At 39.9% G+C, this 21,132-nt stretch overlaps 1 protein-coding gene across 3 annotated transcripts in view; it reads right to left on the bottom strand.

The window, feature by feature from the left end:
- TTPA (alpha tocopherol transfer protein) overlaps positions 1–14,392 on the bottom strand; it is a 40,435-nt gene extending 26,043 nt beyond the window's left edge. For all 3 annotated transcript variants that reach the window (XM_066378978.1, XM_066378979.1, XM_066378980.1), the window contains exon 1: positions 14,128–14,392. In XM_066378978.1, the coding sequence (XP_066235075.1) occupies positions 14,128–14,331 (204 nt within the window). In that variant the 5' untranslated portion in view covers positions 14,332–14,392. The remainder of the gene's footprint in view (positions 1–14,127) is intronic.
- Between the last annotated feature and the right edge of the window lie 6,740 nt (positions 14,393–21,132).

Genomic DNA, 21,132 nt, shown 5'->3' with positions numbered 1-21,132 from the left:
TTGTTGTAAATGATCCGATGTCATCATTTCTTATGGCTGAGTAGTATTCCATAGTGTATATGTGCCACATCTTCTTTATCCAGTCTTCTATTGAAGGGATTTTTGGTTGTTTCCATGTCTTGGCCACTGTGAACAATGCTGCAATGAACATGGGGCTACATGTGTCTTTACGTATCAATGTTTCTGAGTTTTGGGGTATATACCCAGTAGAGGGATTACTGGGTCATAAGGTAGTTCTATTTTCAGTTTTTTGAGGAACCACCATACTTTCTTCCATAATAGTTGTACTACTTTACATTCCCACCAACAGTGGAAGAGGGTACCTTTTTCTCCACAGCCTCTCCAGCATTTGCTATTACCTGTCTTGTTGATAATAACTAATCTAACAGGTATGAGGTGGTATCTCATTGTAGTTTTGATTTGCATTTCTCTAATAACTAATGAAGATGAGCATCTTTTCATATATCTGTTAGCCATTTGTATTTCTTCCTGGGAGAAGTGTCTGTTCATGTCCTCTTCCCATTTTTTTATTGGATTGTTTGTTTATTTATTGTTGAGTTTTAGGAGTTCTTTGTATATTTTGGATATTAGGCCTTTATCTGAGCTGTTGTTTGAAAATATCATTTCCCATTTAGTTGGCTGTCTGTTTATTTTGTTGTCAGTTTCTCTTGCTGAGCAAAAACCTTTTAGTCTGATGTAGTCCCATTCATTTATCTTTGCCCTCACTTCTCTTGCCTTTGGAGTCAAATTCATAAAATGCTCTTTAAAACCCAGGTCCATTAGTTTAGTACCTATGTCTTCTTCTATGTACTTTATTGTTTCAAGTCTTATATTTAGGTCTTTGATCCATTTTGAATTAATTTTCATACAAGGGGACAAGCTGTAGTCGAGTTTCATTCTTTTGCATGTGGCTTTCCAGTTTTCCCAGCACTATTTGTTGAAGAGGCTTTCTTTTCTCCATTGTGTGTTGTTGGCCCCTTTATCAAAAATTATTTGACCATATATATGTGGTTTTATTTCTGGACTTTCTATTCTGTTCCATTGGTCTGAGTGTCTATTTTTCCAGATGGGCCATACCTTTTGTGAGGTTGGTTGGCAATGGGAGAAGGTCACATGGGGAACCAGGCCTGGGAACTTTGGCTGGAACCGCCCATACTCATGCGCACCAAAAGAAACTTCCCAGAAACCCTTTGAAAAGGAATGACTGTCTGTCAGCCAGTGAAATTTTGCCACATCATATATACTCGACCACCCTACCAACCCTATAAATTACCCCCACGCAGATCCCCCCCATCCCCTGCACGACTTCTCTGGCCCGTCTCGTGGACCAGAGAACATCGTCCAGGAAGTGCTCTACTAAATAAAGCTTTTGCTATTCCACACTTCCTGGCTATGCCCTTCTTTCTTCCTCAGTGGGGAAAATACTTTATACCTTTGCCTGGAGAAAAGGCTGATTGTGTCATTCAACATCTTAAAGAAGTTTTTAATGTCATGAGCATTCCTAAAGCAATTAAAACTGACAATGGTCCTGCCTATACATCTGCTAAATTTCAACAATTCTTAGCATTTTGGAATATTAAACATACTACTGGAATTCCATATAATCCACAAGGACAGGCGGTTATTGAGTGCAGTAATCACACTCTGAAAAATATGTTACTTAAACAAAAGAGGAGAGAAGGAAGAATATTATACCCTAGAATTATGTTACATAAAGCTTTATTTACTTTAAATTTCTTAAATATAAGAGAGGATAATTTGACTGCTGCAAACAGACATTGGACAAAAAAAATAATAGTTCTAAGGTTAATCAACCTGTGCATTATAAAAATGAATTGGATCAATGGGTATCTGGTGTAGTGCAACATTGGGGAAGAGGGTTTGCTTGTGTCATTTCAGAATCTGGCGAAGTCCTTTGGATCCCTGCCTGCAGAATTAAACTAACAACATGAGTAAGAGAAATAGATTCTTCCCATATCCACCCATTGCTGAGATGGAAACATTGAACTTCAGAAGAAGAACCTTAAAGGTACAGCTGCTTGGTATTGAAAAGGCTAAAATACCAAGTTGGGGTCAACTTAAAAAGCTGATTTTTGAGGGTAAAAAGATGCTACAAGTTACTAGAAAAAAAACAAAATGCTACTAATCTGTTCTTAGCAATGATTGCTTTGGTAACAATTCCGGTAAGTAGGGCTGAAAATTTTAGTTACTGGGCATATATCCCTAATCCTCCATAAGTAGAACTATTCATTGGGAAGATAGTGCCGTTCCTATTTTTGTTAATGATTCTAATTGGCTTCCAGGACCTTTTGATGATGGAGGTCCCTAGTACCTTTGGAAGAAGGAATTAAATTAGAAAATTATACAACAAAAGTTGAAGAATTACTTGTATGTATAGGATATGAGCCACATTGTTTAAAAATAGAAGTTCAAGCTTGGATCTCTATTGTAAAAAAATAACAGTAAAGGAGAAGAAAAAAAACATTTGTTTTTGTTACAAGGATATGGATTTAAAGGTAATACATCTGTACATGATCCTATACCTCCACCTGATTTACCACCCTGTCAAACTGCAATTATTAATCAGCTAAGTGAATGGGTACATTGGGAAAATTGCAGAGGTGAAACCGCTCGGGTTTTACTTAATATTTCCTATGGAAATGTCATAGATTGGGCCCTTATGGTTCGGCCCAAGTTAAAGGGCAGGGTGCTGATTTTTTTTTTTTAAGTTTTTTTTTTTTAATTTTTTTTAAATTTTTATTTATTCATTTTAGAGGAGAGAGAGAGAGAGAAAGGGGGGAGCATCAACTCCCATATGTGCCTTGACCAGGCAGGCTCAGGGTTTTGAACCGGTGACCTCAGCATTCCAGGTCGACGTTTTATCCATTGCGCCACCACAGGTCAGCAGGGTGCTGATTTAAGGTGGCATAAGAACAATGGTTCAATTACAGCTGATGGTCAAGGTAATCATACTAACATATAGCATGGAGGAGGGATGTCACCTCAAACTCCTCACATAAAATTCGGTCCTATATAACATCATTTGTGGAAAGTAGCCACAGCACTTAAACATATGTCAGTGTGGAAAGGAGAAATCTGGAGAAATCATTCTTCTAATCATACTATGTTAACCTTTAAAAAGAATGAGATACATTTTATATCTGCTTGTTTTAGATTGCCTTATATCAGGGGTCCCCAAACTTTTTACACAGGGGGCCAGTTCACTGTCCTATGCACACTGCACATATCTTATTTTAAAGTAAAAAAACAAAACGGGAACAAATACAATATTTAAAATAAAGAACAAGTAAATTTAAATCAACAAACTGTCCAGTATTTCAATGGGAACTATGGGCCTGCTTTTGGTTAATGAGATGGTCAATGTCCGGTTCTATATTTATCACTGCTAGTCGTAACAAGTGATATGACATGCTTCTGGAGCCATGACGTGTGCGTCATGCATCACCGGAAGTAGTACCTTATGTGAGCATCACCGGAAGTAGTACTGTACCTGAGCAACGCTGCGCTTTCACTGACCACCAGTGAAAGAGGTGCCCCTTTGGGAAGTGCGGCGGGGGCGGGTAAATGGCCTCAGGGGGCCGCATGCGGCCTGCGGGCCGTAGTTTGGGGACCCCTGCCTTATATGTTTATTATCGGTAAAACCAAATGGACAGCTGAAAATTATGCTATAACTTGCAATAACTGTGCATTTTATACATGTATTAACTCTTCCATTCTTTTTAATAAAAATAGTCAAAGTCTATACATTTTAAGAGCCAGAACAGGAGTATGGATTCCAGTACAGATGCATCGGATGTGACAAGATTCCCCTTCTATGATGCTGTTACAACATCTCATTAAGTCTTTGAAGCAAACCAAAAGAATGGTTGGACTGATCATCGCCATCATTATGGAATTAATGTCTGTAACCACCATGGCTGCTATATCTGGAGTTGCATTACATCAAAGTATACAGACTGTGGACTTTGTACAAAAATGGCATAAAAATTCTGAACAACTGTGGACTTCTCGACAACATATAGAACTAAGGTTAATGATTTAGAACAGACTGTGATTATATTGGGAGATCAAATTGTTAGTCTGCAAAGACAAATTAAACTAAAATGTGATTGGAATGTAACTACTTTTTGTATTACCTGTATTCCCTGGAATCATACTCATTTCCCTTGGGAAAATGTTAAAAGAACACTTGTTAAATCATGGAAATTTAACTATGGAAATTTTAGATTTACAAAAGCATATTGACACTACTTTTAAGGATCAGTTGAGATTGATTGATGGAAAAAATTCAATAACTACTATTTCTGATGGAATCAGTAATTTGAATCCTCTAAAGCAGTTCAAGATTTTTGGAGGAACTGTAGGAGGCATTATACTAATCATTTGCTTTATATTTCTTTTATTATATATAGTCAGAAAAAGAGAAAATCGGCGTCAAAGCAAAATAGAGCAGTACTCTGCCATGTTATCTCTTATGCTACATAATGTGCAAGCTAAACAAAAAAAAGGGGGATATGTAAGAAAAGACCCTGAACAAATATAAATGGCAGTTAACTTCGGAGTCAAGAGATCTTGGAGCATATTAGCCATAACAGGAGACTGGCCTGGGTTACTTGAATATTAGTACGCAGGATTCTTGGAGGGATGCCTCCAAGAACCAGATGTCCTTTCGGATTGATAAGCTCTGAGACTCTGACTCTTCTCATGTCCTTGTTCATGAAGGAAACAGTAGACATGCAGGGTTGGGGATGATACGGATGGGAAAAAAGGCTTTTGTAGCTTTCTAGTTTTATCTGCTGAGCTGTGGCTTTTGGAACTCAATAAATACGCAGTGTTGCAGTTTCTCGGGGCTGATTCCACCTAAGAGTTTTAGCCCTCTGCCCATTTACTTTCATCTGATGTGTCTTATTCCTTGCGAGTCCTGTAACAGTGGACAATACTAAAATCAAATTATACATCTAAAAGTTACTATATTTTCATTTTCCTCTTTATGATTTTCAGCATTCTCAATTTTTCTAAAATAGCAATGTATTTTTATTTAAAGGGACCTATTAGGCCCTGGCCAGTTGGCTCAGTGGATACAGCATTGACCCAGTGTATGGACATCCCAGGTTCAATTCCTGGTCAGGGTTTCTCTTTGCCTCCTTTTCCCCTTCTCTCTCTCCCTTCTGCTCCCAGAGCCAGTGGCTCTATTGGTTGGAGAGTTGGCCCCGGGCACTGAGGATAGCTCAATTGATTCGAGCATCAGCCCTAGACCGGGGTTGTCGGGTGGATCTCAGTCAGGATGCATAAGAGAGTTTGTCTCACTATCTCCCCTCCTCTCACTTAAAAATAAACAAACAAATAAATAAATAAAGGGACCTATTAAAAATGTGGAACTAAAGTTCAGATATAAGAAAAGGACAAATTTTATATTTGAGAATCATTGGAATAAACATAACTGTAACTGCAAAGTAGCAATGATCTGAAGGGAAAACTACAAATATAATTTTTTTTTTTTTTTTGTATTTTTCTGAAGCTGGAAACGGGGAGAGACAGTCAGACAGACTCCCGCATGCGCCCGACCGGGATCCACCCGGCAAGCCCACCAGGGGCGACGCTCTGCCCACCAGGGGGTGACGCTCTGCCCACCAGGGGGCAATGCTCTGCCCCTCCGGGGTGTCGCTCTGTTGTGACCAGAGCCACTCTAGTGCCTGGGGCAGAGGCCAAGGAGCCATCCCCAGCGCCCGGGCCATCCTTGCTCCAATGGAGCGTTGGCTGCGGGAGGGGAAGAGAGAGACAGAGAGGAAGGAGGGGGTGGGGGTGGAGAAGCAAATGGGCGCCTCCCCTATGTGCCCTGGCCGGGAATCGAACCCGGGTCCCCCGCACGCCAGGCCGACGCTCTACCACTGAGCCAACCGACCAGGGCCTACAAATATAAATTTTAAAAACAAAGTAAAGGGTGAAATTCCAAGCTATGGGAAATACCAATGTCTGGGAATGGCTGGAGAAGAGATAAGCTGGTTGGATTGTCGGAGAAACACCACTGTGCTGTGCTGCACAGAAGGGAGAGAAAGGTCATCTGTGTGATCCTCTTTCTCTCTCTCTCTGACATTGTCTATCTTTTTCTTTCTCTCTTTCATTTCTACATTTAATAAACTTTTCTTAACTGTTTTAAGAAAGAAGATGTTTCTAAGAGTTAAATGAAACAGAGAAGTAAGAAAAGAAAAAAAGTCAGTAAATTTGCCAACCAAGAAATAATTGGTGACCTAAATAGCAGTTTCTAAAAGTAGTAAGAACAAAAGGCACATTGTAGATTCAGATATATTCATTCTGGTCTATAAGACGAATTTCTCTTACTCCTCCTATCTTAGGGGCATCAGAATAAATGTTACTAGCATTTTATAATACTCATTACATTTTTTACAGTTCCCACAGGCATAAGAATAGTCCTTTTAATTTTGATTTAAGTGAAATGATAGAAGCAGAATATTAGCTCCTATATAGAAATAACAATTTTGTCCTGACCAGGCTGTGGAACAGTGGATAGAGCATCAGACTAGAATGCAGAGGACCCAGGTTCCAAACCCCGAGGTTGCCAGCTTGAGCACGGGATCATTACTGGCTTGAGCATGGGATCATAACTATGACCCCATGGTTGCTGGCTTGAGCCCAAAGGTCACTGGCTTGAAGCCCAAGGTCACTGGCTTGAGTCCAAGGTCATTGGCTGAGCAAGGGGTCACTCTGTCTGCTGTCGCCCCCTGGTCAAGGCACATATGAAAAAGCAATCAATGAACAACTAAGGAGACTAAGGAACTGCAACAAAGAATTGATGCTTCTCATCTCTCTCCTTTCCTGTCTGTCCCTGTCTGTCCCTCTCTCTGTCTCTCTCTGTGTCTGTCATAAAAAAAAACCCACAAAAAAACAATTTTCCTATATAAGGATAAGAGTCGTGGTTTTATTTAAAGGAATCTTTTAGGTAACAGAGGTAGGGGCTTGTGTTCAAGTAAGCCTTATTTTACTTATTAATGGCCCCAAAGCCATTCACATAACTTTAGTTACAGTATATTATTATAATTGTGCTATTTTATGATTATTTTGTTTATCTCTTACTGTGCCTAACTTACAAATTAAACTTTATCATAGGTATGTATTATAGGAATATCCCTCAGTATATTTGAGACTACCATATTGCATGAGTAAACCAGCTGGATCCACACACTTGAAAACATGATTTTTGTAAAGACACACAATTAACTCTCTTGCCTTTGACATTTAACTTTCACAACTTGAAATATTTAGACCTGGGTCTTTGATTATTACATTTCCACTGATAAATTCAAAGGTTCAGTGGACATAAATAAATTACATCAATGGCAAAATGCTACTGAGCAATTCTCAAACAAACCATGTAATGTTCACAAAAAAAAAAAAAAATTGGGTGCAAGTGAATATCGGAAGGCACCTGTTCTATAACACAATGCAGAATAAATAAATATAAAACCTTATGGTTTATTTTAAATATGCCTTATAATAAATTTCTTCTTATATTTTCAAACAAAATCAACAACCATATTAGGGCAACGTTCACAGTCTTTAATGGCATCATTTCCGATGCCTCCTCAAAACCAATCAGAAAGGTAATTATTGTTACCCCATTTTATGGATAAAAAGACTGAAGCTCAGTGAAGTTACACATTTGTTTAAGGGCAATAACTACAGGGCAGAAGTGACACCTTATGATAAAGTTTACAAAATAAGCTACACTTAGTGGGAAATTACCAGGAAGAGTCAACGGTACTTTGAAAGCTTCAAAGTCTTTGGGAAAACCATCACAATAATCAAAGGATAAAAAAGTTATCACATGGAAAATTAAAACCAAAATGAGATATCACCTCACACCAGCCAGAATGGCGCTCATCAACAAAACAACACAGAATAAGTGCTGGCGAGGATGTGGAGAAAAGGGAACCCTCCTGCACTGCTGGTGGGAATGCAGACTGGTGCAGCCACTGTGGAAAACAGTATGGAAATTCCTCAAAAAACTGAAAATCAAACTACCTTTTGACCCAGCCATCCCACTTTTAGGAATATACCCCAAGGACACCATAGAACGGCTCCAAAAGGAGAAATGCACCCCCATGTTTATAGCAGCATTGTTCACAATAGTGAAGATTTGGAAACAGCCCAAGTGTCCGTCAGAGGACGAGTGGTTTAAAAAGCTTTGGTACATATATACTATGGAATACTACTCAGCCATAAGAAATGATGACATCGGATCATTTACAATAACATGGATGGACCTTGATAACATTATACAGAGTGAAATAAGTAAATCAGAAAAAAAACTAAGAACTATATGAAACCATACATAGAAGGGACATAAAAATGAGACTCAGAGACATGAACAAGAATGTGATGGCAACAGGATGGGGGGTGGGGGGAGGGGGGAGGGGGCTAAGAAGGAGAGAGGGGTTGGGGGAGGGGAGGGGCACAAAGAAAACCAGATAGAAGGTGACAGAAGACAATCTAACTTTGGGGGAGGGGTATACAGCACAATCAAATGTCAAAATAATCTAGAGATGTTTTCTTTCAACATATGTACCCCGATTTATCAATGTCACTGCATTAAATCTAATAAATAAATTAATAAAAAAAGTTATCGCATGGAGCAAAAATATAAGGAACTAGTTATTCACTTATGAAAGACAAAAATTCACAAAAATATGTAGAGTAGACAGACATTAAGAGTTGGCTTTTCTTACATTTATTGTTTTAAACAGACAGGGCTAATGTAGTATTTGAGAACACAGGCTCCCCTGAGTTTAACCCAAGTTCAGATTCTTGCTCAACCACTTCACAACTGTGATTTCAGACAAGTTCCTTAACTCTTTACATTTCAGCTTCTTCTCAGAAAGTGAGAAAATAATAGGTAATTCTTAGAAACACTACTAACAAAACAACCAGTGCTCTACAAGTTCATAAAATTCTAGAAACCTCATTAATTCATTATTCCTTCAAGTACAAAAACTAGAAAAATGAGAAATTTCATTACAATTGTTGGACTTATTGAGCTTTCTTCATATAATAAAACTATAGGGATTTTATATGATAAATAAGGAAGTTTGAGTTGAATTAACCATCTTTGTTAAGGAAAATAAATAGTTTCGTGACCGCTCCCTTTCTTTCCCAGTTGGCAGAAAAGTAAGGCAAAGAATTCACAGGCAGGTACTTGATCCCTGTTCTGTAGATTTAGACAGTTTTTCTAGGAAAATTTTCAAGGATATGATGCAATTAAAACAATTCAGGAACAAGGCCCTAGATCAGGGGTCCCCAAACTTTTTACACAGGGGGCCAGTTCACTGTCCCTCAGACCGTTGGAGGGCCGGACTATAAAAAAAACTATGAACAAATCCCTATGCACACTGCACATATCTTATTTTAAAGTAAAAAAACAAAACGGTAACAAATACAATATTTAAAATAAAGAATAAGTAAATTTAAATCAACAAACTGACCAGTATTTCAATGGGAACTGTGGGTTTGCTTTTGGCTAATGAGATGGTCAATGTGCTCCTCTCAATGACCACCAATGAAAGAGGTGCTTCTTCCAGAAGTGCGGCAGGGGCCGGATAAATGGCCTCAGGGGGCCACATGCGACCCGTGGGCCGCAGTTTGGGGACCCTTGCCCTAGATGGTTTGCTCAGTGGTGGAGCGTCAGACTGGCGTGTGGAAGTCCCAGGTTCGATTCCTGGCCAGGGCACACAGGAGAAGCACCCATCTGCTTCTCCACCCTTCCTCCTTTCCTTTTTTTTATTTTATTTTATTTATTTATTTTTTATTTTTTTACAGAGACAGAGAGTGAGTCAGAGAGAGGGATAGACAGGGACAGACAGACAGGAACGGAGAGATGAGAAGCATCATTCATTAGTTTTTCATTGCACGTTGCAACACCTTAGTTGTTCATTGATTGCTTTCTCATATGTGCCTTGACCGTGGGCCTTCAGCAGACCAAGTAACCCCTTGCTCGAGCCAGTGATCTTGGTTTCAAGCTGGTGGGCTTTTGCTCAAACCAGATGAGCCCGCGCTCAAGCTGGCAACCTCGGGGTCTCGAACCTGGGTCCTCTGCATCCCAGTCCAATGCTCTATCCACTGCGCCACTGCATGGTCAGGCTCCTTCTTTCCTTTTTCTCTATCTCTCTCTTCCCCTCCTGCAGCCAGGGTTCCATTAGAGCAAAGTTGGCCCGGGCACTGAGGATGGCTGCATGGCCTCCGCTTCAGGTGCTAGAATGGCTCTGGTTGCAATGAAGCAATGGCCCAGATGGGCAGAACATTGCCCCCTGGTGGGCTTGCCAGGTGGATCCCAGTCAGGTGCATTGGAATCTGTCTCTCTGCCTCCCTGCCTCTCAGTTCAGAAAAATACAAAAGAATAAATAAATAAATAAATTCAGGAACAAAAAAGATAGGAAAAAAATATGTATAACACCAATGGCTGGAGGTAAATTTTATTTCTTCTATTTTGTTGTTTTATCTTTTTTATTTTTCTTTACATAATTTGTTGGGATGACATTGCTTAATAATACTATATAGGTTTCAAGTGTATGATTCTTTAATTGTACGTCATTTGTATACTGCATTGTGTGCTCACTATCCAAAGTCCAGTCTCTCTCTGTGATCATACATATGACCCCCTTTACCCTCTTTAGTTCCCTGCCACATTCCTTCCTCTCTGGTAACCACCCTTTTGTTGTCTGTGTCTATAGACGTTACTTTTAAAAAGCAAACAAAGTGAACCTGCCTTGTAGTGTGCAGTGGATAAAGTATTAACCTGGAATGCTGAGGTCACCAGTTTGAAATCCTAGGCTTGCCAGGTCAAGGCACATACAAAAACCAATCAATGAACAACTAAAATGAAGCAGCTATGAGTTGATACTTCTTGCTCCACACCCCCCTCTCTCTTCTCTCTCTGTAAAATCAATAAATAAAATCTTTTTTAAAAAAACAAACAAAATGAAATCAATAAATCATATACTTTTTATAGTTAGTTACCTATACAAAATATGTATGTTTAATGCCTCACTTAAACTGCACTCTCTCTAGAACCTGAGACTGAGTCTTCATGTTTAGCAGCTGCTATAAATATAAGTTTATTGCTCATGATGCTGGGATATTTTATTTATTTATTTCAGAGAAGAGAGAGAGAGAGAGAGAGAGAGAGAGAGAGGGAAGGTGGGGAGGAGCAGGAAGCATCAACTCCCATATGTGCCTTGACCAGGCAAGCCCAGGGTTTCAAACCGGTGACCTCAGCATTCCAGGTCAAGGCTTTATCCACTGCACCACCACAGGTCATGCTCCTAGTTAATTTCTAACATCAAAGAAATCCCAGTAGCACAACAACTGCAACATCAAAAAGAGAAGCCATAAATTACTAGAGAAAGTTTTGGAAAGGAGAAGAGCTTATGAAACTCTTAGAGGCAATTAGAGAACAATCAAATCAATACACTTGTTACATAAAAACTTAAAATTCCACAAAGAATGAAAATAGCATTATCAACATCAGAAGACAACAAACTAAGAAAATGGCCTACTTGCTTTAATACATAAAGATGTTTTATGAATCAAAAAAATATGTGTTGTATATATTATATTTTATATAAACAAAATGGAAGAAAATAAACAAATGGCAAGAACAAGCAGTTACTAAGAATATTAAAATATTAAATGTATTAAAGATGATTAACTTCACTTGTAATTAAATATGTGCATATTATAACAATGAGAACCAGTTTCTCACCTAGCAGGTTGACACACAGATTATAAAGCTGGCCGATACAGCGATACAGAGTGGGTTATAATATGCAGGAAAAACACCATTATGTAATACAGAAGTGACAAAATTAGTGCAACACTTTGGAGGACAGTTGTTACATTCCTCAACACTGTAAATATACATCTCATTTCATCCTGCAATTCTGCAAGTTGAACTTGTCCTATAAGGATATACTCCTATTTTTTTACAAAGACAAATACAAGACAGACTAGAATATCCAGTTGGTGATGGGAAACACCTAGTTTGCCTTGTTTATTGCATTTTGTGTACTACCAGGCAAACTGTAGCAGTTCAAAAAATAATCGGTGAATGAGGAATGCAGAGCGTGCATGGCAGCACTGCCCTTGTCTTGATGACAAGTCCACGTGCAACAATAGGGACTGCTCAGTAAATGTTAACATAATATATTCACACCATGAATAGCACAAGGTCTAGAAAAGAATAAGATGTATGTATACATGCTGAAATACAATGATCTCTATGATAAACTTTTTTTGTTTTCTTTAAAGCAGAAAAAGGCGAAATGTAAAATACATACAGTATATATACTGTGTGAAGGTATACTCTATCTGACAAAATAAACAAGATACAGTAACTGCCTCTGGGTAGTGAGCTGGGCAAATTAAGGATTGGGGTGGGGAACTTTATTCCTTTAGAAAGTTACTTTTAGAAAGTTACAGTATATCCCCATGTATAAGACGCATCTTAATTTTGAGACCCGAAATTTTTTTAAATGTATTACATAAAGTTATTGAACTCAAGTTTTATTTATCATAAAATTCATACAACTCCTCATCACTGTCAAAACTCCTATCCATTACCCTGACCAGGCGGCGGTGCAGTGGGTAGAGCGTCGGACTGGGACACGGAGGACCCAGGTTCAAAACCCTGAGGTCGCCAGCTTGAGTGCAGGCTCATCTGGTTTAAGCAAGGCTCACCAGCTTGAGCCCAAGGTTGCTGGCCTGAGCAAGGGGTCACTGGGTCTGCTGTAGCCCCCCCCCCACTTCCGTCAAGGCACAAATGAGAAAGCAATCAATGAACAACTAAGGTGCAGAAACGAAGAATTGATGCTTCTCATCTCTCTCCCTTCCTGTCTGTCTGTCCCTCTCTCTGACTCTGTCTGTCACAAAAAACAAACAAACTCCTATCCATTAGCTTGTCCTCATTTGCATCTGATAATGAATCACTGTCTTCAATAGTGAGCGCAAAAACAAGTGCGGAAAAAGCGGGAAATGCAAGTAAAAAAACTATAACCACTGTATAAGACGCACTCAGTTTTTATACTCCAAATTTTTCAAAAAATAGTGTGTCTTATACATGGGTTAATAAGGTACTTTGTACTCTTGACTATTTATGGATTATTTTTTAACACCTGTAGTCTACTTTTTCAGTTAAAAATTAGTTATCAATAACCAAAAACCCTCATACTGAGACACGTTGGGATTCTGTTCTATTATACTTCCCCTGCCTTTTAAGTCGCCCCTGCACAACATTGAGCAAGCCACTTGGCAAAAAGGCTTGATCGGGTTCAATTGCTGAGTGCTTACTCTGTGCCACGGTCTGTTCTGGGCACGTCTGATTCTGTTAAATTGGTTAATGGTCAGTCTTGGAAAGGAGTCAATGAGGTAGGCGTTCTCATCATTATTTAAGAGATAAGAATACTGAACCCAAAGTGACAGAACTAAAAGGTCGCATCGCTCTTTCTGGTTTGTCTTCCCACCACCCCTTCTCTCAACCAACCACCTGTAACACACCTGGAAACACCTTATCCCTCATTCTTCCACTCAAAAGATGCTGGACTACTTTACCGACTCGACACTTAAGCATTACTATGAATAATACTATTTCTCTAGCTTTTGACTTTAGACCTCCTGTCTTCCTGACACTTTCATTCTCCCCTCCACACGTGAAGTCACCTGCTAAAATGTAGTACAATCTGGACTTCCCACTTCTCCGCTGTTACTTGGTTTTACATCCCCAGCCCACTGCCAGGGAAGAGGAACGGCGTTTTCCCCAAACTTTGTACGTTCCGGAGACTTATCAAGGACAGTGTTCGGGGTCAAATGGGCCATCACCCTGCAGAACTAGGCTTTCCGTTTCCCAGACCCAGAGAAGTGGAAGGACGGCGGCTGGATTTGTCTGCACGCCCGCAGCCCCAGCGCCCCCTGCCCAGTGCGCCAGGGCCCCGTTCCCACCAACGTCCCGCTCGGAACTGGGGCTTCCGCGGGGTCAGGGCAGCACACCCGCAGGTCCCCAGCGCCGTCCGCAGGTGGGGCGCAGCGGGGAGGCAGCCTTACCCGCCAGGCCAGGTCGAGGTCGAAGTCCCGGGCGCGCAGGAAGCGCAGCAGGAAGGAGTCGGTGAGCGGCCGCGCTGCAGGCGAAGCGCCCTCCGCCCGCGCCCGGCATCGCAGCTCCGCCAGGCTCGGCTGCAGCAGCGGCGAGTGGTCGGGCAGCGCGCTCAGCTGCAGCCCCGCCAGCGGCCCCGGCCGCGCCTCCTCCATGCTCGCCGCCTCCCTCCGCCCGCTGTGTCCCGGTGGCGGGGAAAAGCCTGAGCTGCGCGCCACCCTCGGCCCCTCCTCCGGTGGCTCCTGCCCAGCGCACGCCCACCCTCCGCCCCGCGAGCCACGGCGGGCCGCGCACTGCCTCCCCGAAGGAAACCAGTGGTGTCCCCACAAGTGCTACTAATTCCCAAAGCTCTAGGTAATAACCCGAACCCAGAGGGAAGTCATTGGTGGTCAATACCAAAGGAAGAGTCAACAAGTTTGCCTACATTAATTAGAATGTTTCAAATAAATCTGTTAGGGAACTTTTTATTCATTCTCTCTCTCTCTCTCTCTCTCTCTCTCTCTCTCTCTCTCTCTCTCCCTCCCTCCCCCCCCCCTCTCTCTCTCTCCTTTCTCCCACCTCCTTCCACCCTCACTCCATCCTCATCCCACCCTTAGAGCAACCGTTTCATCGCGCTGTGGGAGACTTGCTTTTGAGATCACGTTCTGCCGCTAAGGCTTCGCCCCTACGTCTAGTCCCTCAATGAACAGTCCGAAATGCTTATCTAAGATGAGGCAGGGAAATGCACAAATCAAAAAGGTGGTGGAATTGACTTCTTCTTGATCTGTCTATTGCAACTATTCTAGGATTGACCTGTCTCCCCAAGGGGGTTCCATGAGATTAATTCGTATTTGAATATATATTATGTGACAGGAAAATGCTAGAATTGCTCAAAGAAAATCAAATGCTTGCCTTTAAGAAACACTGAGGGTGGTATTCCTGTCTCTCTCTCCCTGCCTGAAAGAAAGAAAGAAAGAAAGAAAGAAAGAAAGAAAGAAAGAAAGAAAGAAAGAAAAAAAGAGAGAGAGAAAGAAAGAAAGAAAGAAAGAAAGAAAGAAAGAAAGAAAGAAAGAAAGAAAGAAAGAAAGAAAGAAAGAAAGAGGAAGGGAAGGGAAGGAAAAAAGAAACTTGAAGGGTGGTGAGAGAGACTGCCCTTTCACTCATTAATAGTTATTAAGCGGCTACTGTGTCCCGACCTTGTGGGGGGAACTGAGGGCGCTGTGAACAAAACAAAAACCCTTGTCTTCAAGTCTTCAAGGAGTTTTCCGTTGTCGTGGAGGGAGACAAGATATGGTATGAGAGACAGTGATGAATGCTATGTAGAAGAATAAAGAAAGACAGGGGATAGCACCTACAGTGATGATTGAAGAAACACCTGTAGGAGGAGAGGAAACTGGCTCCGGGATGCCTGGGGATATCAGGACGCAGGCTTGGGCTTCTGTTCTGCGGGAGCTGGGAGGCCAGTAGAATACATAATCAGAGTCCAATGAGAAAGCTACTGCAAATAAGGGAAAGAGCTCTGATCTTTACTTGGAGCGAGGCGGAAAGCTATTGGGGTAAAGGTTTATAATTCAATGTAAAACCTATTATGAAAAAGGTATGGAGAAATGGCTGTGAGAGCAGAGGAAGCCTACCCAACTCTGCTTAGGACATCTGGAAGTCTTCACAGCAAGAGGCCCTTTGCTTGACCTTAGCAGATGCATTGGGAAAGTTTGCCCAGTGAAAGAGTGGGGCTGGGGTGGGGGAGGGGGAGCAGGAAGAAAGTGCTAGTCAGAAGTAGGCAAGGTAAAGCCTTACTTGAAGCTCTGAATAATACAAATTAAAAGGGAAGCCTATCTTCTCTAGTAGTTTAAAGTGTTTTAAAAAAGTAATTAGCAAGAGAGCATATATATAGCACATTTTCTTCCCTTTCAATTTTATTTCAACATATTCTTTTACTTGTTCTTAGCAATTACAATCTGATTATTTGAAGTTGGGCAGAAAGTTTAGTGAGAGATCATTGACATAGCTATAATATCAGTTATAGGATCCTTTTATGGAAGTGAGCTATATGTGGGTAAGGAGTCCAAATTTGTTATTTCTACATTTGTGAAACTCTTAATAAATTCAAAAGAATGTTTACTGATTGATTGAGTCAGTTGCCATTGAACTCAGTGAAACTAAAACTAACATGGAGCCCAGGCAGCCAAGAGAGATGGCTCCTAAATTTACAAGAAGTGGCAGTGGTGGCAGCAAATATCTGTAATAAAAATCTGGAGCAATTCCAGTGTCTGAAGTTAGTGGCATTGAAGAAAAAGGGTACATCACATTTTGTTCAGTAATGCATACTATGCTTGTGTGTTTCAACAATGTATCTTGGATCTACACATATAAAATTTTTAGAATTCTTGACACAGGATCTGTTGCTCAATTTTTGTTGTGAAGTGTTTTCAATTTTGCTATGCTCATATTTTATTCTGGTGAACTGTCATGCTTCCTGCAAATGTATCTAGGCCTGTAATACAAAGATTCCAAAGGGATTTCTAGAACTAATGGTATAAGGAAACAGAAACAAAAATGGAAGGAAAAGTTAGTTCATATTTATACAACTAACCTCAATTTATGTTGAATTTTTTAATAATTATTCATTAGCATATAATAATTTATAAGTACACCAATTAATTTCCTTTTGCTTCACAAGAAAGACATTAATACTACTTATTATTGTTAAGAGAGATAACTTTTATTTTTATTTTTTATTAGCTATAGAGACAGAGACACAGACAAACCAGAAGGTAGAGATGAGAAGCATCAACTCATAATTGAATGAGCGTCACTTTAGTTGTTCACTGATTGTTTCTCTCATACCTGGGGGGGGGGGGTGTCCAGTTGAGCCAATTACCCTTTGCTCAAGCCAGCAACTTTGGGTTTCAAGCCAGTGACCTTCGGGCTCAAACCAGCAACCATGGTATCATGTCTAGGATCCCACGCTCAAGCCCACAACCCTGTGCTCAAAATGGTGAGCCTACGCTTAAACCAGATGAGCCTGTGCTCAAGCCAGCAACCTTGGGGTTATGAACCTGAGTTCTCAGCGTCCCAGGTCAATGCTTTATTCACTGTGCCACCACCAGTCAGGCAAAAGATAACTTAAAAAGCAGTAAAATTAGGACTCATACCTATATAAAAATGAACATGTATTAAAAATTTTATTTAATTTGTAACCAAGGAACCAGACAGGTGTCATAAGAGAGTTAAAGAAGAAATCAAAATAGCACACATTTACATGGAGTAAAGAATGTTGAAATAAATGTGCAAACTGTGGCAAAAGTAACCTCTATAGGGAGACAGGGAAGTCGACTGAACCTCTACTAGATAGGACAGAATTTGCATGGTCTTAGACAAGAATTATTTGCCATTGCTATCAGTTACCCACAATTTCTAGATTGTGAAATAGCCCAGGTAAAATCAGAATCAAATAATGCATAGTGAAACACAAATTTTATCTTATGTCACTAGAGAAACCTTATTTAAAAAAACTTTTTGTCATATTTATCATGGATATTTTTCAACATATGTAGAGAAAATAGTAATGGAAAAAATATACTGCTTGTTTTAGCAATCAATAGTATTTTGCAATCTTGTTTTATCTGCCTCTCCTACTTCTTTAATAAGATGAAATATTTTAAAGAATACCTGTATATCATATCATTTTCCTGGTAAATACTTTAATGTACATTTTTCTTTTTCTTAACATTACCAAAATACCATTTTTACACCTAAAAGTATTAGCAACGATTCCCCAGTATCTTCTAATACCCAATTTATATTCAAATTACCCTGATTATCTCAAAAATATTTAAGTTTTTCAAAGTAAGATTTCCATAAATCAATATATTGTACTTGGGCGGTAAGCCTAAATGTTAAGAATAGCTCTACTCTTTTTTTTTTTTTTTTTTTTTTTAATACCTGTAATTTGTTGGAGAAATCAGGCCAATTTTCCTCAAGATTTACCACATTCTAGATTGGGCTGATTGCTTTATTTTATGATATTAATAAATTTTTCCTCTTTTTCCCACATTTTCTATAAATGACAGATCTAGAGTTTTTGATTAGCTTTAGGTTCAGTTTAGGTTCAGTTTTTGGCAAGTCTATTCCATGAGGTGACTCTTCTTTGTATCACATGAGGACATACATAATATCTGGGTTTTCTTTGCTTTATATGCTAATATTGATTGGTTTTTATGCTGTTGCCTTAATCCATCCAGTTTCCCATTTCCCTTCTACCCAACAGATTTAACATTTTCTGATGACGAACTTTGCTTAGGCTCATGACTTTATTAAGGATTGAAAAATGGTCATCTTCTAATTTATCATTTTCTCCTTATTTGTTAGAAGTTTTTCTGTGAATAGGAACTTTCCTTTATGAACTACAGTGTGTTCGTAAAGTCATGGTGCACTTTTGACCAGTCACAGGAAAGCAACAAAAGACGACAGAAATGTGAAATCTGCACCAAATAAAAGGAAAACTCTCCCAGTTTCATACCTATTCAGTGCAGTTCAATGTGGGCTCACGCACACATTTTTTAGGGCTCCTTAGGTAATAGCCTCTACAGACTCGTCACTGACTGATGGCCTACCAGAACGGGGTTTCTCCACCAAACTGCTGGTTTCCTTCAACTGCTTATCCCACCGGGTAATGTTATTCCTATGTGGTGGCGCTCCGTTATAAACGCGCAGACTATGCACAGATATTCACTTTGGTCACGGATTCGAATTTAGTGAGCCACAGAACACACTGAACTTTCCTCTGTATCGTCTACATCTCGACTGGCATGGCCGTGGGCTGCTCCGCTGTATACACGGTGTTACATCATCGTGTGTGCATGCGCACATGCTGCCACATCATCCTACAGAAACTAGGAGGGTTTTCCTTTTATTTGGTGCAGTTTTCACATTTCTATTGTCTTTTGTTGCTTTCCTGTGACCGGTCAAAAGTGCACCATGACTTTACGGACACACTGTATTTTGTTAACTTGAAATTTGTATTTTTAGCCCTGGCTAAATATCTCTGTTGGTTAGAACATCATTCCAAAGTACAGAGGTTGCTGGTTTGATTGCTGGTCAGGGCACATACAGGAGCAGGTGGATGTTCCTGTCTCTCTCTCTCTCTCTCTCTTTCTCCCTTCCTCTCTCACTAAAATGAATCAATAAATTTTTTAATTTAATTTTTAAAGAAAATATATAAATACTTGATTGTTTTTTAATAACTGGTTGGCGGTATTTATTAAAGCTGAAAATATTCATGCCTATGATCAGCAGTCTCTCTCCTACACATATGAACATGTGTGACACATGTACAACAAATATGTGTGCATAACACATACATTCAACCAAAATGTACCATATGTTCAATAAAAGACAAAAAATAGGAGCTCTATTTGTTATATCCCAAATTGGAAACAATAAACCTGTCCATCAACCATAGAAGGAAAAAATTAATTGTGGTATATTCTATGCAAAGAGAATGAACAAACTAAAAAGGCACAAAAACATGAATGCATCTCACAAACAGAAAGTCAAGGTAAAGAAGAGCTGTGCTGTATTGCTCCCTTGATAACAAGCTGAAAGCCTGGCAGAACTATTGTGTGTTAGAAACCTCGATACGTAGTGGGTACCCGGAAGGGTGAATAGTATCAGAAGGGGCAAAGGGACTCCCATGCTTGCTCATTTCTATTGGATTGTCCTCGTTTGGGGATATTTTTAGTGGAGAGAACTAGAAAATGCTTTTTAAAGCAGAAAATACATGAATTCATACTGATTTTTCCCAATCAAATTTAGGATTGCCATATTATTACTAATTTTTGATGATTTTATACTTGTATCCTTGCTTTCTTAAACTGAAAATCTTACCACCTATTGATATTTACAAAATTACTTGTTTGTTCTAATCATATGCTTTTTATGTAAAAATTTAAAATTGACAGTATAAATAACACTAATAAAAATAAGATTATTGAATGATGTTAAAGATTTCTTTGAGGTACTTTTTGACCTTAACTTATGTCTGAGGGGATATAAAACATTCCTGGATTGCTCAGCATTCCTGTAACAAGTGCTAGACCCACAGAAACTTTCTGTACATACCATGAGAATTAATATGAAGCTGTGTGTCTAGTTAATTGGCCTGACCTGAAATGCTAGTAAAACTCTTCTGTAAGGCCAGTGGCCGAGGCCATGCGGGTTCCCACTGGAGTCAGGCAGACAGTAAAGGAACTAGAGCGGGAGGATGGAGGGCCATTCCATTTATTAGAGTCTCGCAATGGCAGATGAGCAAGCAGGCAGGAAAAATCGCTCCTCTCGCTCTCTCTCTCTCTCTGTCAGGACTCACCAGCCCACGGCCACAGGCCTTACATCATCTTATCTCATGGAGAAAGTCAATGCCTACACCCCAGTTCCTAAGTGAAGTCCTATAGTGCCAGCAGGACTGGAACCTCCTCTTGGGAATTTGCATTTCAATGAAGGGAGGCTTGGAAACTAAGAGACAGCTATACATGAAATATGTAGCTTTTCTATGAGGACATATAACTGCTCTTCCCTGAAGGAAGAGGTTCTAAGTAATCAATGAGTCAGTCGCTGAATCTCTAGATAGTAAAAGCTGAGAGGGAGAGAGATTTGTGGATATATTTGGCTCCTGGAGAGCTTTTATTTACATACCAAAGTATGGAAGTAGGTAAGAAGGAGAGCTTCTTCCCCCCCCCCCCCCCATATGCAGAGAAAAATTATTTTTCCTTGACACTTTCCAATGAGGTGTTTGGCCACTCATATAGGAAAATTTCCCTTTAGCTCACGAGTTCCCTTGGAGTTAAGGACTAGGGAAAGGGGGAAAACCCCACTTACTACTTACTGTAGAATATTTATTCAATAAGAGTTGTGTCTCTGACCCCAAACACTTTGTATGAAATTATTGTCATCAAAGGGCATTCATATTCAAAGTCTGT

Source organism: Saccopteryx leptura, chromosome 3 (genome assembly GCF_036850995.1).
Source record: "Saccopteryx leptura isolate mSacLep1 chromosome 3, mSacLep1_pri_phased_curated, whole genome shotgun sequence".
Lineage (NCBI taxonomy): Eukaryota > Metazoa > Chordata > Mammalia > Chiroptera > Emballonuridae > Saccopteryx > Saccopteryx leptura.
This window is presented reverse-complemented; position numbering and strand designations above follow the sequence as displayed.